Source organism: Stegodyphus dumicola, chromosome 12 (genome assembly GCF_044657685.1).
Source record: "Stegodyphus dumicola isolate Sdum_Otavi_A_Nest chromosome 12, ASM4465768v1".
Classification (NCBI taxonomy): Eukaryota; Metazoa; Arthropoda; class Arachnida; order Araneae; family Eresidae; genus Stegodyphus; species Stegodyphus dumicola.
The window spans coordinates 71897822-71924593 of record NC_140779.1 but is presented as its reverse complement, the minus strand read 5'-3'; the positions used below and the strand labels follow the sequence as shown (position 1 = coordinate 71924593).

Below are 26772 nucleotides of genomic sequence, written 5' to 3'. Positions count from 1 at the left end.
ATTGTGATTTGTTTAGATTGCATGTTATTCAGTATATATAGAATTAAAAATACAGCTGTATTATTAATACAAAAATTATTTAATATTAACTATTAATATTAAATACTTAGGTAAAATAAGAATTTTAAGTTATTGTCATCATTATGTGAGGATCTTGCAAGCAGCAAGAGTCTCTCTATTCAAGAGTTTAAGAGCATTCTGAGTTCTTATCTTGTATAAAAAGTTTGCAGACTGAATTGTTCATGCTCTCTTAAATTTTTAAGCAAAATTTTACGTCCTCTGATTCATTATAGTTGAAACAATATCAGAGGAGAAACAGGATTCATGAGTTCGTCATCACTCTCCCTGAAATCAAGAGGTTTTGGTAGTGATGTCAGAGATTTTTCAACTAAAGTAGCAAAGGAAAACTAAAATGTCGCAAAAAGTTGCAAATGAAGTTAGAGATGACTGATGACATAATCACAAATTTGTGTTGACTTTTAATTAAATTTAATTAATTCTTGTTTAATTTAGGTTTCCATTTTTAAATTAGTTTGTGCATCTTAAGAGATTCCTCACGTTTAGATCGTTAGTGCTTTTGTACTAAATTTTTTTTAATTGGCAGTTTTATTTTTTTTTTTTTTTTATTTTTTTTTTTTTCCTTGATTGTAAACATTTTAATCAAGGAATGTTTTTCAGTGAGTTTTCCATTCTGTGTAGTGGTCTTATCTGATTTCTTAAGTTAAGAAAGCTTTGTTCTTTCACTGTTAAATTTGTTTGAGTTGTTATTTAGAAAAATTCTGTTGCTTTGATTTTCAAGTCATTTCCATTGCTTAGTTCTTAGCAATATGACAGGAGAATGAATTTCATTTCTTTCTCTCTTTGGGTACCCAATATATGACATGCAAGCTGCAAGTTCTTTTGTTCGATTTGTTATCGCCATAGAACTGGGGTGGGGGGAATGACTTAAAAACAAAATGCATGGAAGACAAAGGGGGCGAGAGGTACCAAAGCTTTTTTTTTTTTTTTTTTTTACATTCTTTCCCACTTTTTCACCTTACCCCCAAGCAGCGTCACGCTGTTCAGCATTGAAAAGGAAAGCTCACGTGTAAACAGAATTACCAGATGCCAACTTCTATTTAAGCCTAAATAAACCTAAATAAGCCTAAATAAGTGTTTTTTAAAATTATTTTACAGATATAAAACTGATCATTAAAATCCCTTGACACTAGCCATAAAGTTATGATTCTTGAAATGTCAAGTGGAGCCATAACTGAACAAATTATGGTTCTGCAGGGTCAGAGCTTGTTGTCTCACACATCATAACAGCTTGAACACTATGACCTGTTGGCCACTGCACACGTGAATTTCTTATCTTTGTACGGTTTACCACATACTTCCCTACAGTATCTTCCTGATGATAATGTAAAAATAAAGGAAATGCACAGAACAAGTTTGATGAGTATTTGGTTTGCCATTATTTGCAAATTTGGCTGTATAGTATCAGGAGAGCAAGTATCCATGTCCTTATTAGACATAAATGCTGGTTTCACATGGTAAATTAGATAGAAATTATTTTTTGTGAATGGATAATTTGAAAATTTTGCACCACATTTGAGCACTTTAAAACTGCTACCATGAGATGGTTGTGATAGCCATCATACAAGAATCAATATTCGTAAATTTGCAAAACTAGTTTCAAATGTTTAATGTAGAACCACCTTCTTCAGCTCCTGCAGCTGAAGAAGTTTCTAGTTTAAGTGCAAGTTGTGAAAAAGAAGCTCGTGCTTAGGCAGTAACAGTAAGAAGAAGGAAATCAAGCTACTGGCACCATCTATTAATGAAAAGTGAAAGCAGCCATGAAATAATTTCCTTAAAAGCCAAGGGTAAAAGATGGATTGAAATTGTGATCCTTAACTATAACTGAAAGATTTTTTATGAATGTGAAACGCCTTTAGAAAATCTATTTCTCCAGTGGAAGAGTTTTTTTTTGGGGGGGGGATGATTTTAGCTGCTGAAAATAGAAAAGTGGTTTCTTTTTTCTTAGTATATGCCTCTTGTTCCTTAGCACAATATTTTAAGGCTGTCTTAGTTTGACCAGTATAAATTAAACCAACTTGGCATTTTTGGAATTTTGTATATACCTCAGGAGTTCATATGTGGGATAGGGTCTTTAAGTCTTGAACTGCGAATTTTATTGATAGGAGAGAAAATGATTTATTAATTGAATTTACATAAAATATTTGCAATTTTTAGCTAATCTATGGAGAGAATTTAATTTCCGAATATTACTGATTCTTGTTGCCTTAACACCTCCAATAATGTAAAGAAAATTTTAAATTGAAGCATTAATATGTATTTAAAAATGACTAATAGTTTTAAACATTTTATTAAAGCTTTTAAATTTAGATGCTAAAATAAAAGGGAACAGGAATTGTTGTTTAGAAAATAAGTGCAGTGCATTTTAATTAAATAAAAAAAATACGAAATCAATTAAAAAATTCTTTTTATAAAGACATAAATTTCCGCATTATTCTCGCCACATTATTAACCCCTTAACTGATCAATTTTTTCCCAGAAATATTCCAAAGAAAAAGCATATTTTTTATTGCATATAATTAAAGTCCTAATTTAGTATAAAAGGAAAATGAAAGAATTTTTAAAAAAATTTGATAAATAATGAATTTAAGCATTTTTTTTATTTTATAACTTTGTAACACAATTGCCCCTACATGTTGGCTTTTTGTAATCATAGAGTTTATTCAGTGAAGACTGTTATACAGATCTCACGAACTGCGAATCTAAAAAAATAAACTTGCATATGTTAAAAATTCATACTTTCAATACTATTGTTGAGTAGTCCTTTTTTGAGTGGTACAATTTGAAACACGGTGTTAGAAAAAGTCCTACATCACAATCAAGACAGAAATCCCGTGTTTCCGTTTGGATTCTCTTTCCACTTTCATTCCTTCTGGAACAGCATACAACGCATTGTCTGACAGGTCTCAGTTTCTTCTCTGTTGGAGCAATAATTTCTATGAAGTGTCTCTCGGTCAGTCTCAAAGGATTAGGCTCAAAACCAGGTCGTCCATATTTAAAAGTCATCCCAGAAGGGTAGGTCCATGCAGTCTACTCTTCCCATCGTGTTATTGTAATCCATAACAATTTTTGGTTTCTGTTTCGTTTCAGAGCGGGCCTGTATTTCTACCTTTTCAGTATTATGAATAGTAGACAGTAATGAAAATTTTTTTTTGTCCATCCACTTCATAACAGTAACTTTTCCTCTCTGAAATACAATGATATCTCCTTTTTTTAGTTTTTTCTTTTGCATTTCCTTTGGGACTTCTTTTCTCTTTAGATTCAGGGTGCCATATGTATCCGTTCAACACAAAATTAATTTATCAGCTAATTCTGGTTACGAATAATAATTATCCGTCGTAAGACAATATCCTTTATGCAGTAACTGATGCATCATTGTCATAACAACTTGTGACGAAATACATAGATTTGAAAACTCTAGTTTCAGAATCGTTTTTTGCCTGTATATATTATTATAGAGCACACATAACCAGAAATTGATTTGCACAGCATGAAGCATTTTATTCCAAATCTTGCTCTTTTTAGGAGAATATACTGCTTCCATCCTAATCTTCCTTTGAAAAGCATAAGGCTTTCATCTATAGTTACATAACGTTGTGGTGTCACCGCCGCACGAAACTTCTCATTCAGATGTATAAAAACTGGCCATAATTTGACTAATTTTGGGCATTCGTGACTTTGTGCATCAAATGCTTAATTATCCAAAAAATGTAAGTACCGTTGCAAAAGATGAAATCGACAATGAGTTATTATTTGGGGGAAAAAAGGCGTGTACGTGGAATGTCTCTTACGCCAGTACTGATTCCCAAAATTTACTTCTTGAGAATTTTTTTTGCAGTGCTTGACGGATGCACTGCGTCACATATCTGTGTGTTTCTTCTACAATTTTATTCATCAAAGAAGAATCAATAAATGCTTCATAAAATTGTAGTTCATCAGAAGTATCATCAATTTGTATATTTACTGCTGGAACACCAGTAAAATTAAACCTGGGACATGGAAGAGGCAGGTTTTCCACATCAATTTCAATAACATTTCTAGCAGAAATCAAGTCTTCATCGGAGCTGAGCTCACTACACGTGTCATCTGAAGAATTATCCAGAACATTACAAGACAGTTCTGAATTTGTATCCGAATCATCAGAAGCATCTAACAATAAAGTATCATCTATAGTATCATCCATGACTTAAAGAGCTTTGAATTCACAACCAAAAAACTGTGTAGCAAAACTTTCAAGAACCAAGAATGAAAAATATTTTCGACTTCCGGTAACAAAAGAAAAAACTGGTTAGAATGCTTTTAAATGGCATGGACAAGCTACGCCATCTATTGAAATCTTCTAATACTAAAGTCTCTCTTTCAATATATTAAAAATACCGGCAAATCAAAATAGACAGGGAGAAATAGCGATGCACATACACCATACGAGCAAACTAGATGCGCCCAATGATCATTAGCCTGTACACTGTATGAGCAAACCAGTTAAGGGGTTAAACAGCTTTTCATATTTCAAAATTAGGAACAGATAAGTAGATTCATGGAATAATTTCTTGCAGACAGTTGTTCATCTATTGCAGCTAATACAAAATTACTGTAAATCTAAAAGATGTTTTTAACAAATGCATTTGAGCATTTCTTCTAAAACAATCGGCATCACATTTTTTAGACTCAAAATATTTTTGTCTAGTGCTTCTTGGTCAGGATTGTAACTTTAATTTTTAAATACTCGATACATAAAGTGTAGCTCCAGAGTACTTGGTATATAGGGTACTTCTGTAGAACAGTTACTCCAGATTCCTTTAAATGTGTGTAGGGGGGGCGTGGGTCCATATAATGTGTACAGAACGGTATAACAAAACCAGTTGAATTGCATTTTGTTTTTTACTGACTTCCCAAATAACCTTTGTATTGTTGTCCTTTCTCTGTCCCTTTCTTGAACACTGCGAAAAAAATCGGACAGTTCTGTATCTCCCGTTCTGCTGGGCTGATTGACAAAATTAAAACTGTGTTTTTCATGTCTCGAAAGCGCGACTTCATCGGATTCTATAATTTTCCTCCTCTTAGTTGGTTTACGACCTACACATTTTATATATACCACATGGATATATATTAGATTTATATATGGCATTTTTCTAATATAGGTAATTTGACACAAACTCAGATTTTTTCTAAAATGACATGCCAATTTTTTCCCATATTTCGATTCTACGACTCAAATTATGCCTAACTGCCAAGTTTTGTAAAATTGCATGAGTAGTTTTTAAAAAAATAGCTCTCAAAATTGTAGCACCTCAATGTTAATTGAATTTGATATATATTTATCCTTTTTTATTAAAGTTCCTTGATTCTACCTTTCATATTTCAAAATGTAGGTTCATTCCAAATAAAATTTGCCAATTTTTTATGATTTATTTTTTAAATTTGTATTTTAAAATAACTTTTATAAATTTTTCAAAAAAAAAATTTGAGTTACCTATAAAATTTTTGCAGTCATCTTAAAGTAGATGTATTTCTGAGCATACCTGTAAAAAATGAGATTCTTTTATTTAAAATTTTCTAAGATGTACATGAATTTACATTTTGGCGCATTTTGAAATTTGACATATTTATTATAAGCGATAATAACGAAAATGTGGTATATGCACTTTGGTCAAATTATTTGAAAGTATGAACGGTGACTTTTTTACCCGCTCATGTACAAAGAAAAAAGGCAAAGGAAAATAGGTTGCTATGAATTAATAAGTTTGCCAAGTGAATTATTCGTGGTGCAAACTGAAAATAATTCGCCAAGATAAATTTTTTTAATTTCTACAGAAATTTCTCACCAAAAATTACAAAATTTAATATCTAGGCATAATTTGAGTCATAGAATCGAAATATGGAAAAAAATTATATATTATTTCGGAAAAAGTCCAATTTTGTGTCCAAATACTTAGAAGAATGCTCTATATAAATCTAATATATATCCTAAGTCGCTCTTTTGAGACATGACTAACACAATTTGAATTTTATCAATTGGCCCAGTAGAATGGAGGATACAGAACTGCCCGCCCCTTTTTTTTTGCACAGTGTACATGTATTTTTAACCCATTATTGTATTTAACTTTTCTAACCTTTCAATAAATGTGTAATCAAAATGTATTCCTTTTTTAACTGTTTTTCTTGTTAAAGTTTTTTAAATGATACTAATTGTTTGTTACAAGATTTTTTTTTTCTCTTACAGAATATTGCCATGGAAAAATGTGTAGGTCGTAAACCAACTAAGAAGAGGAAAATTATAGAATCTGATGAAGTTGATCCACCAGGAAAAAAGAAATTAACTGCCAAACAGGTTAGATGTGTACTTTCAATATATTATACAAAAACTGATATATTCTCTGTGTTAAAAAATTCCCATTAAAGTTAAAATTTGGCATCCAGATATTTTTTAGCCAGTTATGCGGAAATTCTTGCTATGATATAAAATTCTTAGTCTATAAATGTAAAAAATGTATCTCAAGCATGTGTTGAGAATAGATAGATTGCTAATCTACTTTCTCCTTATAAGTGCTTGTTTTCACTTAAAAATAATTTTTATCTAGTTAAACAATTAATAATTGGAAGTCTTAACACATAAAGTCTACAAGGGGATGTGGAAATCTTTAGAATAGTTGCCTGGATACAGGTACATTTGCAATGCAATTGCAGTTACAATTAAGGTCCCAGACCTCCCACCTTTTGTTTAATAATATACAATCAGTAATCAAAATATGCAATAAAGTTGTCAGTTCAAACTAATGATTCTTATCATGATTTAATATAAACCCTTTTCTATAATCCCTTAAAGTTATGACCCTTTTCTTTTCAACTGTTATTTCCTTTTTCATTTTCAACTGGATTTCAGATAGGCCACTTATCTTCAGCCAGTGCCAATCAGTGTGGGCCCTTCAACCATTTGGATTCTATTATCTTTCTATTGGTTTGGAATGTTCCCCAATTCTCCTTATTCTTAATCCAACAGAGAGCTGTTGTAGAATCAGTCCAGCAGTATTCTTTCAAAATTCAAGAATTCCCAAGATTTTTTTTTTTTTTTTTTTCACAGATGAAGCTAATTAACCCCAATGAAACTGGATAGTAACCTAAGTCTAGGGTCTGTACATTTTTTCAACAGAGCTGCTCTAGATTTGGCTTGAAGAAGATGCACTTTTTGCTTTTTTCTCCTTCTCATTTTCACTTTTCAGGTAAACTACAGGTGAATGAATATAAATTTGTCAAGGCATCAGGGCAAATATCTAAGTTGTACGAGCATCATCTAATGTTACCTGCCTAGGAAGCTTTATCAAAGGCAATAAAGATACATTATTCAACCATTTTAAAACTTTCTCTTTAATATCATCTGGGAGTTCAACATCCCAACTAAGTTTTTCTTCCCAGGCCTTTTGTAAGTATAACTTTTCAAGATCAGTCAATTTCTGTTGGATCGAACACTTTATGTGCAACAGATAGCAAACTCCATTTGGTCTTTGGGAGCTCTCCTAATCCTATATTTTGAACGTCACCACATCTTGTTGTTTATCCTACAATCATCCTATTACTTTTTTGAAAAAAGTTAATTATCAATCCCTTTTGTTTCTGTTTTCTGGCATCCTCTGTAACCGAAATGCACATTTGCCATGATTTCAGTTGCCTGTTGAATGAAAAAATTTGCATCTTTTTCAGAAGGTCACACAGTTGCCAAGATAAAAGGAAGTTTAATGCTTCTGAGTAATACAGTTGAGAGGTGGCTGGTACTTCTTCAAATGTGAATGAATCACGGCCTTCAAAAGAAAAAGACTGCAGTTTAATCCTACTACCACACAGCAATAGCAAAATTCTTTTATCTCTGTATCCTTCCATCAGAGAAACCTTAACAAATCTCTGTGATCTTCCTTCACAGAATTTTCTGGAATACTTTGTTGATATCTGAAGTAATCCTCTTCTCTCTAAATATGAGCTATATTGTTGGAAGCAGTTCTAGAAGATTTGGCCATTTGCTAAACAGTCATTAGGAAAGAAAATGTTTTCTTTTTACTTCATGCATTAAATGCTGATCTAACTAATGTTGAGGAATTTTCTTTGAAAACTGGTTGATGTGGGAAGTAGTGACAACTTTCGATTGCAATCTGTCTTGAATTACAGCATTTTAGTCTTCAAATCTTTCTTAATCTAAGTTTCTTTGTGGTTGAGAGCTATCTCTTTGTATCAGTGTCTCTATTGACTGGTAAATTGGCTTGATCATCAACCCAGGGCAAACTCACTTCAAATCTGCCATCATTATTTTTCTTAAGGTTCTATGAAAGTGATCTGATACAGCCATTTCCAATTCTAAACTAGACTTGCCTTCACTGAGTTAAGTTATGCCTAAAGCATCTAATTTCCACAAATTCTCTAAATTATTGCTGTGGATTAGCATATTGGTTACCAAAGATAAAATGTAGTTGTTAATCTTACCCATAACAATCCAGCCAAGTAGTGTCTGTACCATAATAAGACCAGATAACATGTGGAAAATGTTCCCAGTGTAAAGACTTCCAGCATAGTAAGCTTCAATAAAAAATTCTATAGATAAGTGAGTCTTTCTTCGCATCAGTAAAACAGATACCTTTATCCAGTAATTCAACCATCCACAGTTGCCAAGATAAAAGTTCTTCTTCTTGAACAGTGTACCTCACAAATAACTTGTCGGTCCAGAACTTAGATTTCACAAGAGTAATTTTTTCCCCTAATTACTCACTAATACCTTGTAGCATTTATGTAGTTTTCTAGAGCTAATGCCACCAAACACAACATTTAATCTCTGCCTTCAACATCCACCTAAAGAAACAACAATAACTGGGATAGTTAATCACCATAAGAGTTTTTTCTTCTTCATTGATCACTAGATTGCATAATGAAACCCTTAAAAAAATTTTGGGAGTGCATGATTTCACCAACAAATAACATGACGGCAGTAGTTAAGCCAATTAACTTTAAAGACCTCAAAGGTGACTGTAACCTATCTTACAGCTGCATGATGTTCATCTTCACTTTCACATTAATAGCATTTTCTACTATCATGTTCTATAATAGCAGTTTCCAACAAACAGTTACTTCTTGGCCTCTGTTTCCAACTGTCATACATTGGGTCAGATACTGAAATTTATCTTCAAAGCCAGTTGATTCATCATCATGAATTCTGCTGTATGGACTCCAAAATGTGAGCTGGTCTTGCACTTCCTTGTTAAGTTTAACCAATTGGACATTGATATAAGACTGAACCTAAATCAGAAAATAATGTCAGACTGCTATCCTGAAGTGCTCCATGCAATTGCTTTGGAAACAGCATGATTGCTATCCTACTTTTAAATGATTTCACATCTAGTATACAGATGGTATCCTTCTGGACTTTACTGAAGAAGCTGGAGCTGATATTTCTTGTGAACTTTTTTGTTTTTATCTACCAGTTGGAAATTCATCAAACCATTGCAATGGTGAGGTGGAATAAATTTATGTAACTATTCAGCAACTTTGCTTTCACCTGACTTCCATTGAGAGGGCTATGCTACTCTCCAATTCAACATCCGCTTGACAGGATGTATTATCTAATCAGGATAATAAAAGCTCTCCTGTCCAGCAGTGTATATCTCTACATAATAGAATTCAATGTAAAGTATCTTTCCAGTGGGTACCCTTCTACTGTGATGTTGAGAGAAATAAGAAAGTGGACCGTTTTGCAAAAAGAGGCTGCAGTTTAAATAGGATACTAAATAGATATTTGCCCTTTCATTCTTCAAAACTAAAGATAAAAAGTATCTTCAGGTGATCCTTTCACACAGTGTCTGCTCACTCTTCCTGCACTAATGCACATTCTTTGCACACCTGTAAAGAGCTAACCCTCATTTTCCCCTCTTATTTATGTTATTTAGGTTCCTTTATGTTTTGTTGTGTAGAAATCTTTCTGGTGACTGAGTTTTTTCGTGGTCAGCTGGATTGATGTATACTAAAAACCACAAATTACTGAATACAATTTCCATGCCTACTAAAATATTGTTTTCTTCTCGTCTGTAATATGATGAATGGCATTTCCTAAAAAACTTTACATGTGTTATTTCATTCATTCCTATATTATATTTTCAATTTTTGTTTTATGATTTTTATGATTCCATTTATAAATACAGAATGCTGTTTTGTACATTAGTAGTTGAACAAAAATGTCTGTTACATTTAAAAATTGATTTCTTCACTGATATTTAACAAAAGAAATATATTTGACTAAGGTTTCCCATAAACTGAAATGTAAATGTTATTAAGCTGGGTGAGATATAAACATAAAAGACATTCATTTCTGTTGTGGTTAAAAATTCTGTATTTGTTGCTTTTATATACCTATTTAATTTATCAAGTAATAAGAAAATACTTCATTTCTGGCAAGATCAGTGGCATCTAATAGTGATATTGTAGACTTACACCCTCAGTAGACATAAATAAAATGTTAATAATGATGTTTGAAATGAGTTGTGTCCAATTCTGAATATTTTTTGTTTCATTTATTGGTTATGAATAACAGTGTTTCATCCATCTTAAAATCGTTGATTACTTATTCATGTCTAATTGCTTTAAATGAAATGTTAAAGGTTGTCATTTAAGTCAAATAATCAGTACAAATTTCACAAATATCAAATTTATTAATATTTCATTTCAGTTTCTAAATTCTATATAACCATAATATTTCAACTTTCAGAAGAATTACTGTTGTGTTTATTTATGAATATTATGATAATTTTCTCATTTTTAATCCATAAAATTTTAATTTTAATTAAAAATTTAATATTTTTCTGTAAACTTACAGTTATTCTGTTGAAAGCAGTCATTTTTGTTGCACAATAAAATGTGATATTATTAACAACTCATAATTAAATAAGCAATTTTAGTGACATTCTATAAATATTTCAGTATTACAATGTTGAATGAAATAATTAAAATGTTTTTCATGCATTTGGGTTCTGCCATTTTCTATTCTTACATGTGTGTACAAATGTGTTAAAGATATGAAAATATTATGCTTAAATATATTTGCAATGATGCTGACAAAACAAAATGGCTCAAGAATTTTTAATTTCTTGCCATACAGTGAAATTAGTATAAGATTACCTGTAGTTAAATTATAATAAGATTTGAAAATCAACTTAAAAACTTATGACAGTTGTATCTGAGTTTTTACAATACTAAGTGGAACGCTGCAAAATTTTTCCCATTTTATTCATAAAACACTAACTTTTTTTTTTAAATTTATGTATTTCATAGCAAGTGAATAAGAAAATATTCTATACATAGAGTCCAGCTTTTCATGCATGTAAGATGTTTTTTAATCGTACTGGGATTTCTCCCTATGCAGTAAAATCTCTCTAAAACGTAAAGGGACAAAAAAATAAAACTTAGATTCATGTAGATTTTATGTTACATTCTATCAATTTCAACACTGACTGATCAAGATACATCTACAAAGAGCAAAGCAAATTCTGCAATTTTTGACAGAATTGATACAAAAAAAAAAGATTGTACTAACCCTTAGAAAAAGCCTCTTCCCACAGATATGATAAGAACTGTTTATTATGCCATGCTCCCCAATGTTAGATGCTATTAAATTGAATGCTTGAATGCCCATAGATACCCTCATACCTACATATTGGCGTAAATGTACATGTGAGCATATAACAGGTAAATTTAGTCATTTTAAATATAAATGATGTAAAATAACTTTTGTGATATACCAAGCGCTTTTCAAAATGATGTAATTAATGCCCTAAATGTGTATGTGAAACTTAAGTTAGGAATTATAACAAATCATCCCACAGAAGTATGCTATGCCTGTTTTAATCTAGTAACCATCAACTATTCATGAATTTTGTAGAATGTATCTCACATAACAATTTGTCAGCAGTACAGAGGTTTTTGTTTCAGCAAAGTTTTTCTCTCTCTACTTTTAAGCTAAACATATGACTTGAGGTAACTATGTCATGTTCTTCACACTTGAACCATAAAATTCAATTCAACAGCAATATTGCAAAATAATTTCAAAATGAACATATCTTTACAATTTCTGATACACAGTCTTGTGCTAGATAAAATCCCCCCCTACAGTGTTGCTATTGCTTGCTTTGAAATCGTTGAGTTTCTTAATCAAAAGTTTATTGTTTTACAAAATATGAAATAGATAATAAAACAAATTCCAAGTTTGGGCTTCCAGATGCCCATATTCTAGTGGACGACAACTTATTGAAAATTTGATGTCTCTAGGTACCATTGTTTTTTCGCAGAGCTTTCTAGGTACCATTGTTTTTTCGCAGAGCGTATTTGTATGAATATATGTATGTTTCTCGCAGAGCGAGAAACATACATATATTCATACAAATTCTTTCTTATTTAATTTCTTTAAATATAATGTAGGGCTCTAATATCTGATGGCAACAGTTTGAAAAGTGAACCGACATTTAAAGTTTTCAACAAAAAATGCTCTCAGAGAAATATGAAATAGACTATATTAATATAGAATTTTTGTATTTATACAGTCAAAAGTCTTTAATCCAGAATGATATATAATCTGGACCTCAAAGTTACAAACTTTCTGCATATGCGTAAACGCACAATGCGTTTATGCATGCACATAATACCTTTACGCATGCGCATAACACGTTTCGCATGCGCGTTTAATGTATAACGGACGGTATAAGCTAAGCTAAATTTACCTATTTCGGTTAATGTTGCAGATTGCATTGTTCCTTAATCTTTGAATTGGATCCGGCTTATTATTTTTTGCAGACTGTTAGAGCAATTTTATAAAAGTAAACTTGAACTTGAACGAGCATGTCAAAAAGAATTTCCGATTCTGAAACTGCCACAGGATCTACATAGCGAAAGCATGTTTCAATGTCCATCAAACAAAAAGTGGCTAAAACATATATTCTTTGTTTCTCTAACCATTCTGAAATCTGTTTATCAATTTCACGCTGTTCTGCGGTGGGGGGGGGGAGGGCGCGGAATGAACTGGAAGTTCATCTGTCAGCACTATCCTTATCTTCAGGGCAGATGTTTTTATTTTATTTGGCTTATAATTCCTTACTAAATGTAGTATTTCATCTCGATGTACTCCGTCTTTGATATGATTTAAATCAAATTACTCGTCATTATAAATATCACAAATACACATCAAATAGTTTTCTGGTTGCAATTTTCTAATATCGACTATGCGTAATGTATGTCTTTATGTATGCGCGCGTTGAAAGAAATGTTTAATAAAGTAAACAAATAAATATTAAGCTCCCTTTTTTTTTATTCCCTTTAGATCATAATTGCTCTTTATTTCATAAATTATGGTTTCATATTTTTAATTTTATAATTTCTGCATGCCATCTTACCAGATTTAAATTGATGATCTATAATCCGGAAGAACCGATAATCTGGAATCACCGAAATCCCGACGAGTCCGGATTAAAGATTTTTGACTTCATATATAAATAATTGAAATTCTTGAATTTGGCAGTCTAATAAATATTTTATCATAACTCTCTGAAAAACTCAATTCCTTTTAAAATATAAGAAAATTAAATAAAATCCAGAATTTTTTCCAGTCCTTTTCTTATAATAAAAATTTAGAATCATTCGTTGTGTATCCGTGTTGGTTATAAGAAATTATCTCATCATTCTTTGAGGGCTCTCGTGGTGTAAGTGATAGTAGATGAGAGTAGCAATCAGAAGGCCTGCTGAAATCGTGATTGACGATAATTCGTCAGCTCATGAATTAAGCCAGTAGGGTCTCATACTTCTCACTAACCCCCTTTAAGTGAAAGAAAATAAAAATGAATTATGTCATCTTTTTTTTAAAAAAAAAAAAAAAGCTAATGTCTTCCCATGTTATCTTCTTGTTTGTGCAACTTTCAATATTATTCTATTTTTTGCAAATTTTTTAAATTTACTTTTTCTGGTATTGCTTTTCCATTATTGCATGTTGAGGAATAAAACAAAGAAAATTTCTGTCTGCTTTCTTAAGCTTAATTACCAACAGAAAAAGCATTGTCTTATTTAAAATTGGTTTTCATGCTGATCATATACGTATTTGGTGATCATATATATGTATCATATGTATGCTGATCATTCATATATATATATACAGTGGATGGACAAAAATATGGAAACACCTTGTGAAATGCATGTTTGAAAAGAAAGATTGATTTTAATGAAATATGTAGGTGGCGCTGGCGTTTTTGACTACTGACGCCACCTATACAAATTCGTAAATGTGCTAAACAGTTCAGTTGTTGTCGGAGTACTGTTATGCGAGGTTGTCACTGCATTATGTCAGAGTTAACAGACTTTGAACGTAGGCAAATTGTTGGAGCACGTATGGTAGGTGCTTCCGTAAGCAAGGTAGCCGAAGTGTTTAGTGTTTCAAGAGGTACTGTATCGAAGATTTATTCCGCATATTTGAAAAGCGGAAAAACTTCATCTGCTAAATCACAGCGCGGACGAAAGTGTGTCCTGAGTGATCGTGACAGATGATCATTAAGGGCAATTGTGACGAAATATAAGAAGACCACAGCTGCAAAATTTACTGCTGAAATGAATGTTGTGTTACCGAACCCTGTGAGTCCCAAAACAATTAGAAGGGAGCTTCATAAACAGGGAATTGCTGGCCGTGCTGCAATTGAGGAGCCACTCATCAGTGATGCTAATGCCCGTAACAGGAAAAGGTGGTGTTTAAGTCATAAAGCCTGGACTATAGAGCAGTGGAAGCGAGTAATATGGTCTGACGAGTCTTCTTTCACATTGTTTCCCACTTCTGGCCGAGTTTACGTCTGGAGAACGCCATCTCAAGCCTATAATACAGACTGCTTGTTGCCAAGAATGAAACATGGCGGGGGTTCTGTTATGGTTTGGGCAGCCATATCGTGGTTCTCTGCTAGTCCCATGATAACTGTGTCAGGGCACATGACTGCCAAGACTTATGTGAACATTTTGGCTAATCAAGTTCATCCCATGGTACAAACTTTGTTCCCCGATGGTGATGGTGTCTTCCAAGACGACAAAGCCCCTGTTCACACAGCTCACATTGTCCAGGACTGGTTTTCTGAGCACGAGGATGAGTTGTCCCATCTCCCCTGGCCACCACAGTCACCAGGCCTGAATATTATCTAACCTTTGTGGTCTACATTGGAACGGAAAGTGCGTTCTCGTTATCCACCGCCAACATCGTTATCTGAACTTGCCACCGTTTTGCAGGAAGAATGGTATAATATTCCATTGGCAAACATACAGGAACTGTATTTATCCATTCCGAGAAGACTGCAAGCTGTTTTGGATGCCAACGGGTTTTCTACACCATATTAAGCAAAGAAACATGTTTTTTTAAAGGTGTTTCCATATTTTTGTCCAACCCCTGTATATATATATCATATATATGTTTTATTCTATTTTTTCTCTTTCTTCTTTAAAAGTTTTATTTTTCTTCCATTTATTTATTACATTTTAATCTGATAGTCTTTCAAATGCTAAAGCAATAAAAAAGGTTTGTTTTTCTTCTATTTATTTATTTATTAATTACATTTTAATCTAATAGACTTTCAGCTATTAGATTAAAATGTAACAAATAAATAAATACATACTAAAGTGATTAAAAAAGTTGTTTGATTTCAAGATAAATGAAACACTTTCATCATGCTTTGAATTCCTTCATCTTTTTTCTATTACCAGAATTTATTTCCTTCATTACACAAAATTATTACCTTAGCATTTTATAGAAGATTTTCGTAATGCTTGAATTTTGAGGAAAAGGAAAGTCAAGATGTCATAAAACAAACAAACTATTATTCCCCATTCAATGCTGTCTCTCTTTACTGAGAAATTAACACCATAGGAGAGCTTTCTCACACAAAGTTTTGACCTTTCTATGAACGATTAGTTTCTTAGACAAAAAAAAGAAACTTTTCATTAATGAATTGGCAGTTTCCAAGAAGCAGTGAGTCTTGCTGAGTAAAAGACAACCATCTAGGAATATTTATTTTACCATAATATAATTTTCAAATCCAAATAAAATTAATTTAGTGAAGTTTAAAATTTTTTGCAAAATGTTCCTTCTTCATTTTGCTACTTTTGATTTTTAGTATAGGGCTCCGAACATATTACTGTCGGCCTTTTGGATTTAGATCTACTAATTTTACTAAAGCATGCGATATCTATCTTCCAATATATTCTACTTCTTGCAAACTTTCTAAGAAAGATTTGCTCACATTTAATATACATATAGAGAAAAATCATAAAAAATTGCTTGCAGCTAATCTATTCTTTCACTGAAAATAGAAGCCTACAAGAAATTTCTCTAGTTTCAGAAACTAGTTTTCCCACTTTGATTTTCAAACTAAAAACATGTTGTTATGTAGGCTTTATTGGAAGGATCAATCCAAACATATAAAACCATTCAAGTATCACACAAGAGGAACTAGAAATAGGAGATCAATATTCATTATTTTTTTTCACACATGTAAAATCGGGCTAAATACTTCATTTTCTCATTTATAAATTACACAAGTTTTTTCAGTAATCCCTGATATTTTAAAAGAAAATTTCAATGTGTTTTTTTACCTATAGCAGGTTTACATATTCATTCATTAAAACCATATTTATTTTATTAATCTGAAAATGACACAAAGGGCATGAATTATTTCATAATTTTATTAATCATTAGCATTTAAAAAAACTTAATTTGGGTTCAAGATTATTTCAAAAGTGAACTTTTTTTAATTATTATTATTTCTTAATTTAGATGTCATAGTGTCTGGTAATATTTATATATGTATACTACAGCCTCATCAGTGGCTGATAAAAACCACTGAATACTGGTTAGATTCAAACCCAGATGAATGAATGGGATGGCTGTGTGCATTTCTCCATTCTTTTCTCCATGTGTAACATGAACATGAGCCATTTTTACGTAAGAAAGTCCTGCATGAAAGCATCTCTCTCCTTGGGCAGATAGTCCTTATTTGTTTTGCTATATTCAAATAATACTAACCCTCAAACAATGGCACCTATCGCACTAAATCAATATGAAAGATTTCTAAACAGGATTTTAAATCTGTGTGTGGGTCTCCCAGTGACCACGCGATGAAATCGCTGAGCACTGGTAATTTGACAGGGTTCAAATCTTGGCGAACATGCTTGTTCCATGAAAGTTTTCTTGGCCTTTTTCTATGTTCAGTGTGAATGGAATTGTAAAAAATACTCCATGATAGCTTCTGTTCTGTTGCACAGATTCCAAATCCATTCACTTTTTCTTCATTCAATACAATTATAATTCTTTTTAAAGAAATCTTATTGTAAAAATTTGTAAATATCAACTCGACTGTGATTACGAATATTTTTAAGCAATTAACATTTTAAGCTGCAAAGCTTTTTTTAATATTTTGAAGTTCTCATAGGTATCTCTGTATTCTGAGTTCAGCTCTGAACTAACTACTGAGAGCAGATGTTCTCTCTCATATATAGTTTTCAACCAGCCATAGAGAACTCTGTAGTACTGTCAACTTCTTATTGGAAGGCATATGAGGGTTGGATGCATATATAGCATCAAATACAGTTATTCAGTTGCCATAACCATTACAGTTATACATGGACCGGACAAAATGGCATCAAATAGTTGCCACATTTTGCGACTTTCACCGTTTTCTCGCCAAATTAGTCACCAAAACTGGTGCTCGTGAAATAGCCATTTACTCATCTGACAAAGAAAGCATCTCTTCTTTAGATTTTCATGTTACATTATACCAAAAAATACTACAATTTCACTAAAACTATTTACACATGTACAAAGTTTTTTTGGGGGGAAAAGAAGAAAAAAAACATGGAAGGAAAATAAGTAAGTACATAGGGGTGCTGTAAAAGAAGTGCAAAGACCTACATGCAAGCATTTTGTAATAATAGATTGGGCTGTTAGGTATTTTCATCTTAGGATTTCCCCAACCTGTTTATTTTAATAATACAGTAAAATTACCTGTTTATTTTTCAATAAACAGGTAAGGTAATTTTACTGTATTATTAAACAAGGTGATACAGTTTAATCATTTGTTTCACACATCGTAATGTTTCGGCTGAACTTCCACCAAGAAACCCTTTCCCAGGTGTTATTCCACCAAGAAATTTACTATTCATCCATAAATTCCTCCCTTGTTTGCCAAATGGCATTAGTCTAAGTAAAGCAGTTTGTCTTTAACTCTTTTGCATCGAAGTCGCCCCAAATGCCCGAGCATTCAGACATCAGCTGGATGCCCGAAACGGCTGAATAATTTCCTACCCAGTGCTTTTCCCCCCATCACGTTACTGCATTACTCATTGCTTTCAGGTGTTGTTAAATCACATGTCAATCATTCTTTTGAAGCTACTAAAAGAAGCTTCCTTGTTTCCTTTGTTTACTGTCAGTGTTTAGCTTTTGATGCCCGAAGTTGCAATCCCATCCCAAGGAGGAACTTCACAGAGTGTCAAAGCGTCGAAGAAAGAAGTTCTAGCTTTACTTAAGTAAGGCTATTGTTAGCGCTGTAGTATTCAACTTGTAATGGGGGAAGGAAAAGCATTCCAGGAGAAATTCTGAGATACAGGTGTTTTGATGTTATAGGAATTGAGATTTTGCCCTCTCTCGATGCGAAAGAGTTAATTCTAGTTTGTGCACATTCCTGTTGAAGACCTTCCTGAAATTTTTGGTATATGCAGGCGTAAAAAACAGGTAATGTGCATGAAATTTAGGAAAAGGGTATAAGGATGGTCTTACCTGCAATATTTTAATTTAATAGGGTGTTTTAACTAAATAAAAAAACAATTGTAGTTTTCCAAATTTAACCAAAAAAAAAAGAAGAAAAGAAAGAAAGGTTACATGTTAGATGGAGACTGTTATGACTTAGACATCCACTGATGAGCAAAAGTCTTGAAAATGTGCTACAGGCTGTTAATAAAAATTATAGAAAAGCTGTCGACCAGATTTCTGAAGCAACTTTTCTTATCTGACAATCTTGGAGAACATCATGGTGCTTGCGTGTTGCCCACACACATTAAAGAAAGGTCTCAATAAACCATTTAATAAATTTGACAAGTTGACTACAAATATGTTGTTTATACAGTCAAAAGTCGTTAATCCGGACTCGTCGGGACTTCAGCGATTCCGGATTATAGATCATCAGTTTAAATCTCGTAAGATGGCATGCAGAAATTCTAAAATTAAAAATATGAAACCGTAATTTATGAAATAAAGAACAATTACTATCTAAAGGGTATCAAAATTTACAAAAAAAAAGCTTAATATTTGTTTGTTTACTTTATTAAACATTTCTTTCAATATAAGTTGTTTAAGTTGCTTCGTTTTATGTGATAATACTTTCTCTTTAATTCTATAAACAGACATCATTTCTTGTTCAGTTACAAAGTTCCGCTGTTCAAGTCCCGTTAATTGCTGTGCCGAGAATACCGACTAACTTGTCAATCGAAATTTTTTCGTCTTCACTAACCTCTCTGTCACATTCTTCATGTCTTTATCCATTTTTTGCAGCAATTCCACTTTTTGTTTGTTGGACATCGAAACATACTTTCGTTTTGTAGATCCTTTGGAAGTTCCAGCATCGGAAATTCTATTTGACATAATCGAAAGTTCAAGTTTACTTTTATAAAATTGCTCTTACAGTCTGTAAAAAATAATAAGCGGGATCCAATTCCAAGATTAAGGAACAACACAATCATTAACATTAACTGAAATAGATAATTAGATAATTTTAGCTTACACCGTCCGTTATACATTAAACGCGCAGGCGAAAACGTATTCTGCACTTGCGCACACGCATATGCGCAGTAGTCAAGGTCTTACGCGCACGCGTAAAACGCCTGTGCGCATGTGCCAACGCAGCGCATGCGCAGAAAGTTTTTAGCTTTGAGGTCCGGATTATGAGTGCCCGAATTAACGACTTTTGACTGTATGTATATTGTTAAATGTATGAAGAATGATTTTATTAGTGTTGTCTAATGCTTCATTTGTGTAAGAGAAAAAAAGAAAATATTTTCCCCCAACTTTTTTTATTTTATATTTCTGTTAAATACGAGTAGTACTGAAACTAATGATTCAAAAATTTCTTATTTCAGAGGAGAAGACTAATGAGAGCAGAAAAAATAAAGAAAATAGGAGTGCATTTTTATGACACAGCCAATGTCAAAAACCGTAACAGAAGGAAAAGGCAAAGTTGAAAAGAAAATATATTTTTACATATAAATAAAATTATGTAAATATCTCAATTTTTAACAAACTTTCTGTTGTGCCATTATTTAATTTCCCAGAATGCACTTTCCCCCCTTTATAATATTATTATATACAAATGACACATTTAAAGAACGATAAAATCATTAGTAACATTTCCCCACCAATATCCTAAATAGATTTAAAGCATTGTTACTAACTGATTAACTGACAGGTAACTGATTATCTGAAACTGAATTTTTTATTATAACTGCTTTTGTCCTGTCTTATGAACATATGGAGTGGATATGTATATATTAAAGTCATGATAAATCACTGTATATTTGTATCAGGTGTTTGTGTCTATTCATTGAATTATAGATGAGTAGAAATTACTGCAAAATGAGAGTTTTGTTATTTTACGAAACTGTTTAAAATTTAAATATTTATTGACAAGGTGATATTTATCTATTGTATTGTCATGAGTAACAAAATAACCTAATTTTTATTATTGATAAAAATGAAACTCAATAAGATTCATGCAATTCACTGTATGCTTTTAAAAAAATATTACCTGCTGCAGAGGCAAAATGGGTCTTTGTGAAACTTGTGGAAAGCATTTTGTATCTCTTGATGTTTGTGAGAAATGAATGAATGGCCTTAGAGGTGGCTAAATTGGTATTAATATTAAATAAAAGTGCCATTGGCCGTATTTTTACATAGATTGATGTTAATTATTTTAACCTATTCGCTCCCAGCCTCGAGTGAATGAAGTCCTTCCATCTGCCTGTGCCTTAAACTGCTGAATATCACTGTGTGCCCGAGCAAATTTTGCAATTAATCTTAGCATACAAAAATAAAACCTACTTTTTATCTTAACATTTGGACACTTGCATTTGTTATTTAAATATTATTTCTTGTAATATGAGCAGAAAATCTTAATACATAAAATAAAAATTCAAAGTAAGTAAATATTAATAGTAATGATGTAAAAAACTTAAGAATTTAAATATCAGTAGTTATTGTATCTTATTGCCTTATTTACATATGCAAATTTTAAATTGCTTGTACTACGTGAAGGTTTTTATTTTTAACGTACATTGTTGGCATCATGTGTTTTACTTGCATAGAATAAAATAGTAAATAATATTCATCACATCAGTTCTAACACTCTAGAAATTCTATTCAGTAAGTTTTCACAGTATTCTGGGATAATTTATGTGTATTTAAAATTTGATATTGTACATTCCCTTTAACATATTGTTGCGTGCGTACGGGTTCGTTATGAAATGAATGCACAAGTCCGATGAAAAATGAACAAAAATTTATTATTATCACAACAAAAATGCTTAAATTTTCTCAATTTATCATGCAGTATTACAATATCTCACAGTAGTTATCTTTTAACTACTCAAATGTCCAATAGAACGTAATTCAAAACAGCTAAAGAACGCTAATCCGCGAATTCGCTACAATCAACAAGAGCAGTTTTCTAAACAACAACAAACTAAGCAACTACTACAAACTGAGATGTTTTCCTCCTTTTATAAGATTTTAAAATCACGCGCTAGAATTTTCCAGTACTTTCTCGAAATCAAAAAGAGATATTTATTTATTTAATGCACGCGCTCTTGTATTTTCAATTTTCCGGCTTAGCTTTCTTTTAATATTCGTCACGCGCTGCACTGCGCGAGAAATAAAACCATTTAAATTATAATTGAACTAACATTAGCTTTTTAAATACCAAATTCGTAACAATATCAAATATGGTATGATGGGCCATCAGTGACACTTTGCTCCATTTGATACGGTGGGCTCACAGAGCAAAACTGAGCCATGTCATATATGATAGGCATGGGGCAAAGAGGTTTATATAAAGATAGGACATTAAGGCATTGAGATTAACAAAGGATGATTTTGATTAATTTGAAGCAATATTCAGTTTGCATAAAATAAAACGGCACTGAAGAACTAGAATGTGTTTTAAGAGGTTGAAAAATAAATTGTAGATGATAATTATTATATCAGATAATAGTAACTAGATTGTATATGTTATAATGGAATGTTTTAAATATAAGCTAGAACTTTTATTTCAAAGAGGGGAAATTTGTACTTCAATTTTAAGTGAGTATTTGAGCTTTAAATTGATGCACAAATTTCAACTATTCTGTTATTAAAAAGGTTAACTAAAGACAGTGCTCACGCGGAAGCTTTAAAAAGTTATAACCGGTTTTAGTTTTTTAATTACATATTATTAAATACTGACACTTCCACTTTCAAAAATTTTCAAAGTGTATTTTGTGAGCTATGTTTAGATGCTGTAGGTTGAAGAGACAGTCTGCAAATATAGTAGAATAATTTGAGTAAGTTGAACATGTATTATACTATAATAAGCACATATAGCAAGTTTCATATATTACTATGCAAATTTCTAAATATTTGCTCAACTAATTATGGAACCAATTGCAAACATTTAATAGTAAGTATTATTTTGTGCAATATGAAACCATTAATCACCAAAATGAGCTGATTTTTTAATAAATACTCCCAAAATTATGTTGAAAAATCTCAATTTTAATCAGGAATAGAAGCTGGAAAATTATTCAAATTGGTATATTTTCATAAATTTTGCACAAAAAGTAAAATATTTTGTATTAAAAGATAATGAGCAGTTTTCTAATTGGAAGATTAATTTTTTCATTACGGAATCCCCTTATTCACAGAGTTGATACTTTTAACATTAAAATTTTTACTTCATTTTTAAGTACAACTTTGTGTTTGTAAAGTATATATATCTAGGTTTGCTATGTAAGGAAGTAAAGCCTGTAGCTACCTTTTCAAAAATACTTTAAAACCAAAAAACCATAGGATCCTTAAAATATTTTAAGACTAGCTTTCTAGTGTATAACTACAGCAGGGCCAAAGCATGAGTGAATATTTATCTGTTTGTAGTCATTGGCAGAAGGCAAATATTATTTTCCTTCTGCTAATTCTAAAGTCTACTTTGATACTACCACATCTACTTTGATCACCTGAAGATACTGAGGTGATCAAAGTATGTCATCATTTGGAGAGTCTTACGTCACCTATCTTCCAGTCCTGGATATGGGTAGAGATAGGCGGCATTATTATGTTACTCAATCTTAATTCCAAGCAGTAAAAAAAGGTCTGTGAATGTCTGGTTGAATATTAACTTCTTATGGTTGCCAATTCATTTCGGGTCTAAGACTTATTTTAAAATTCCATTTTCTGCTTATTGATAATATTCCAAGGGGGTCCATGGTATGACTTCAGTTTCAAATTTTACTATGATTAATTAATCTTTGGGAAAGTGTGTCTGCCTTAATCAGCTTTGCCATGTTTAAAGCAAAATAAGTTGAAAATTTTCCAGAAATATTTCAATGGGATGTAAAATCGAATTGAAATGATGAAGAAAAGTCTGAGAGAGAAATTTGGATTGGTATCTTGGAAAACCTCATTCCCACTCTCATGGATAATTTTGTAAGTTTCAAAGTTCAATGCAGAAAAAGATTTTGTATAGTATTGGTATGAAGAGGAGAAGACTAGAAATCCAGTTTGATGTCAGTGCATAATTGCTTGGATTGCATGATGAGGCTTAACAGATAAGGATCTTCTGATTATGGGAAAATGGAGATGGTTGTGTAGAACGCTTAGTGAATACTAGGACACTGCTGAGGACAAAACAATCAGAAAGAAATCTTCAGAAAAGAACGTGCAGTTGCATTTTGGAAAAACGATGGATCCCAATTTTAATCTGTTTCCAGTTTCTGCCCATAATTTATCATTGTATAAATATATTCCTCTTTTGTCCGTCCTCCCCCACTCCAAAAAAATGAAAATGTGCCCTGAAATCACTTGAATTGGAGGAACTTGTACATGCAAATCATACTTGACTTGAATTTGCAAACTAAAAAAAAGAAAATCGAGGACAACACTGGTCTGGCATCATGCATGGAAAGCATGTATCGGAAAGTGTTTTAAAACAAAAATTAAATACAAAGAAGCTATTATAGCAGATTGCAGTTGTTAAGACGCCTTAATTCTGATGTCATTTAAGTTTAAAGATGCCTCAAGTCAAATTCGTGCACAATGCAAAAAAAAAAAAAAAAAAAAATCAGTAGAATCGAGAGGCTATAAATTAGGCCTGGAAAAAAACCTCATTTATTACATTTCATATTTGTTTCATAGGTCCCCCCCCCCAGTGTGAAATAGCATTGTCCATGTGGTTTTGTTATTATTAGAGCTAACCGGTTTTATTATAACTAAAGCATTGTCCACGGGGCTTTGTTATTATTAGAGTTTTATGATTGCATTAAGGAAATCTCCCAAACTGCTATAAATATTTTCTAGCATATGACAAAATCCTATAAAATGCTTTTTAACAGGAATGGGAAATTTTTATCTGTTCTATAAATGCCTTGATCACTGCAGAAAAATGTTTTTATTTGTATCAAGAAATACAACATTGAATCTGGACTGACAGTGGTCTTCATATTCATTGCATTATCCATGTAAGAGATGAAAAAACTCTTGATAAATTTTTTAATGCATCAAAGAATATTAACTTTGTTTTCCAGCAAGAAACCACTAAAATTAATCTGTCAGTAATTAAATAAACAATTATGAATGAACCCTGTCTTCATGATCACTTTCTCAGTTGACTACTTCTCAAAATGATCATATTTCTGAAAAAATTAAATTATATTTTATTGAATATCACCTCTCTAAGAGGACCACATTAATCTCATGTAACCATTTGGAACTGTGGGTAATTGTCTTGGAAAAGATTCATGTAGTGTGAAAACTACATACGCTGAAGGGGCAAAAACTTGGTATAGGCGTACGTGTGCAAATGACAGGTATAGAACCAAGTGCAGTAAAGCGCTGTGGTCGGTAACGCCTATATAAGACAACAAGCGTTTGGCAAAGTGGTTAGATCGGTTAGCTGCTACAATGGCTGGTTATCAAGGTTTAAGTGAATTTGAAGGCGCTGTTATATTCGGCGCACAAGAGTTGAGACATAGCATCTCCAAGCGAGCAATAAAATTTGGGATTTTTGCGTAGGACCATTTCACGAGTGCACCGTAAATATCGGGCATCTGATAAAACATCAAGTCTCCAGCATCGCTGCTGCTGGAAAAAGCTCGTGAAAGAATGGGTCCAATGACGACTGATGAGAATCATTAAACAGGATGCGCAACCCTTCCTGAAATTATTGCAGATTTCAATGCTGGGCATAAACAAATACCAACTTGTGAACTGTTCGACATCATTGATATGGGCTTTCAAAGCCGAAGTCCCACTCGTGTACCGTTGTTAATCTCACTACACAAAGCCAAGGCCAAAACCAACTAGATATCTAGTTGGCCTTAGCTAGGTACCCCTCCCCATTGGTCTGCTGATGTCTGGAAACATGTTGCCTGGTCTGACGAGTCTCGTTTCCAAATGCATCGGGTGTGTGGATATGGAGACAACCTCATGAATCCATAGATCCTACATGTGAACAGGAAATAGTTGTAGCTGGTAAAGGCTTTGTCATGGTATGGGGGCATGTACAGTTCAGTTGGTGTGGTATGGGATCTCTGATACGTCTAGATACGACTCTGTCAGATGACAGATACATAAGCATCCTGTCCAATCACCTGCACCTAATCATGTCCATCGTGCATTCTGATGGACTTAACATTTCCAGCAGGACAGTGCGACAGTCCACACATCGAGAGTTGCTACCGAGTGGCTCCAGGAACACTCTTCTGACTTTAAACATGTCTATTGGCCACCTAGATTCTCAGACATGAACATTATTTAGCATATCTAGAATGCCTTCAACGTGCTGTTAAGAAAAGATCACCACCACCTCGCACTACTATGGATTTGTGGATTGCCCTGTGGAATTGAGGGTGTGAATTGCCTCCAACACAACCTCAGACATTAGTGAAGTCCATGCCACGTCGTGTTCCGGCACTTCTGCGTGTTTGCGGTAGCCGTGCACGCTAGTAGGCAGGTGCACCAGTATTTTTGTCTCTTCATTGTGTAAACATGACTCTGTATCTAGTTTACAGCTGAAATTTTAAATATTTTTGTGTTCATAGTTCCCCCCCATTTTATTTATTTTTTACTAGATGAATTTTTCCATAGTAAGTAAAATTTTTGTGTTGTTTGGATTTCTATTCTTTAAGCAGTAAAGTTGAAATAATTTGAATGTATATGACTCATTCATTTTGTCGCTAAATTCTTTTCTAAACTTAGAGAGAGGGAAAATCTAAAGTTCTTTTGATACTCAAATGAAACTATCAACAGTCTAGTCCAAGACACCTTGTAGAGTCATTAGGTTATTTTGAAGCAGGAGACATGAAAAATGAGTAATGCCCTCGCCGGGACTCGAACCTGGACCTCTCGAATACGCGCCGAGTGTG

The 26772-nt window shown here is 32.6% G+C and overlaps 1 protein-coding gene across 1 annotated transcript in view; it reads left to right on the top strand.

Annotated features, from left to right (window-relative positions):
- Ns2 (nucleostemin 2) overlaps nt 1-20684 on the top strand; it is a 98134-nt gene extending 77450 nt beyond the window's left edge. Inside the window, exons 15-16 of the mRNA XM_085806556.1 lie at nt 6302-6409; nt 20245-20684. Of these exons, the coding sequence (XP_085662682.1) occupies nt 6302-6409; nt 20245-20346 (210 nt within the window). The 3' untranslated portion in view covers nt 20347-20684. The remainder of the gene's footprint in view (nt 1-6301; nt 6410-20244) is intronic.
- Nucleotides 20685-26772: the final 6088 nt, after the last annotated feature.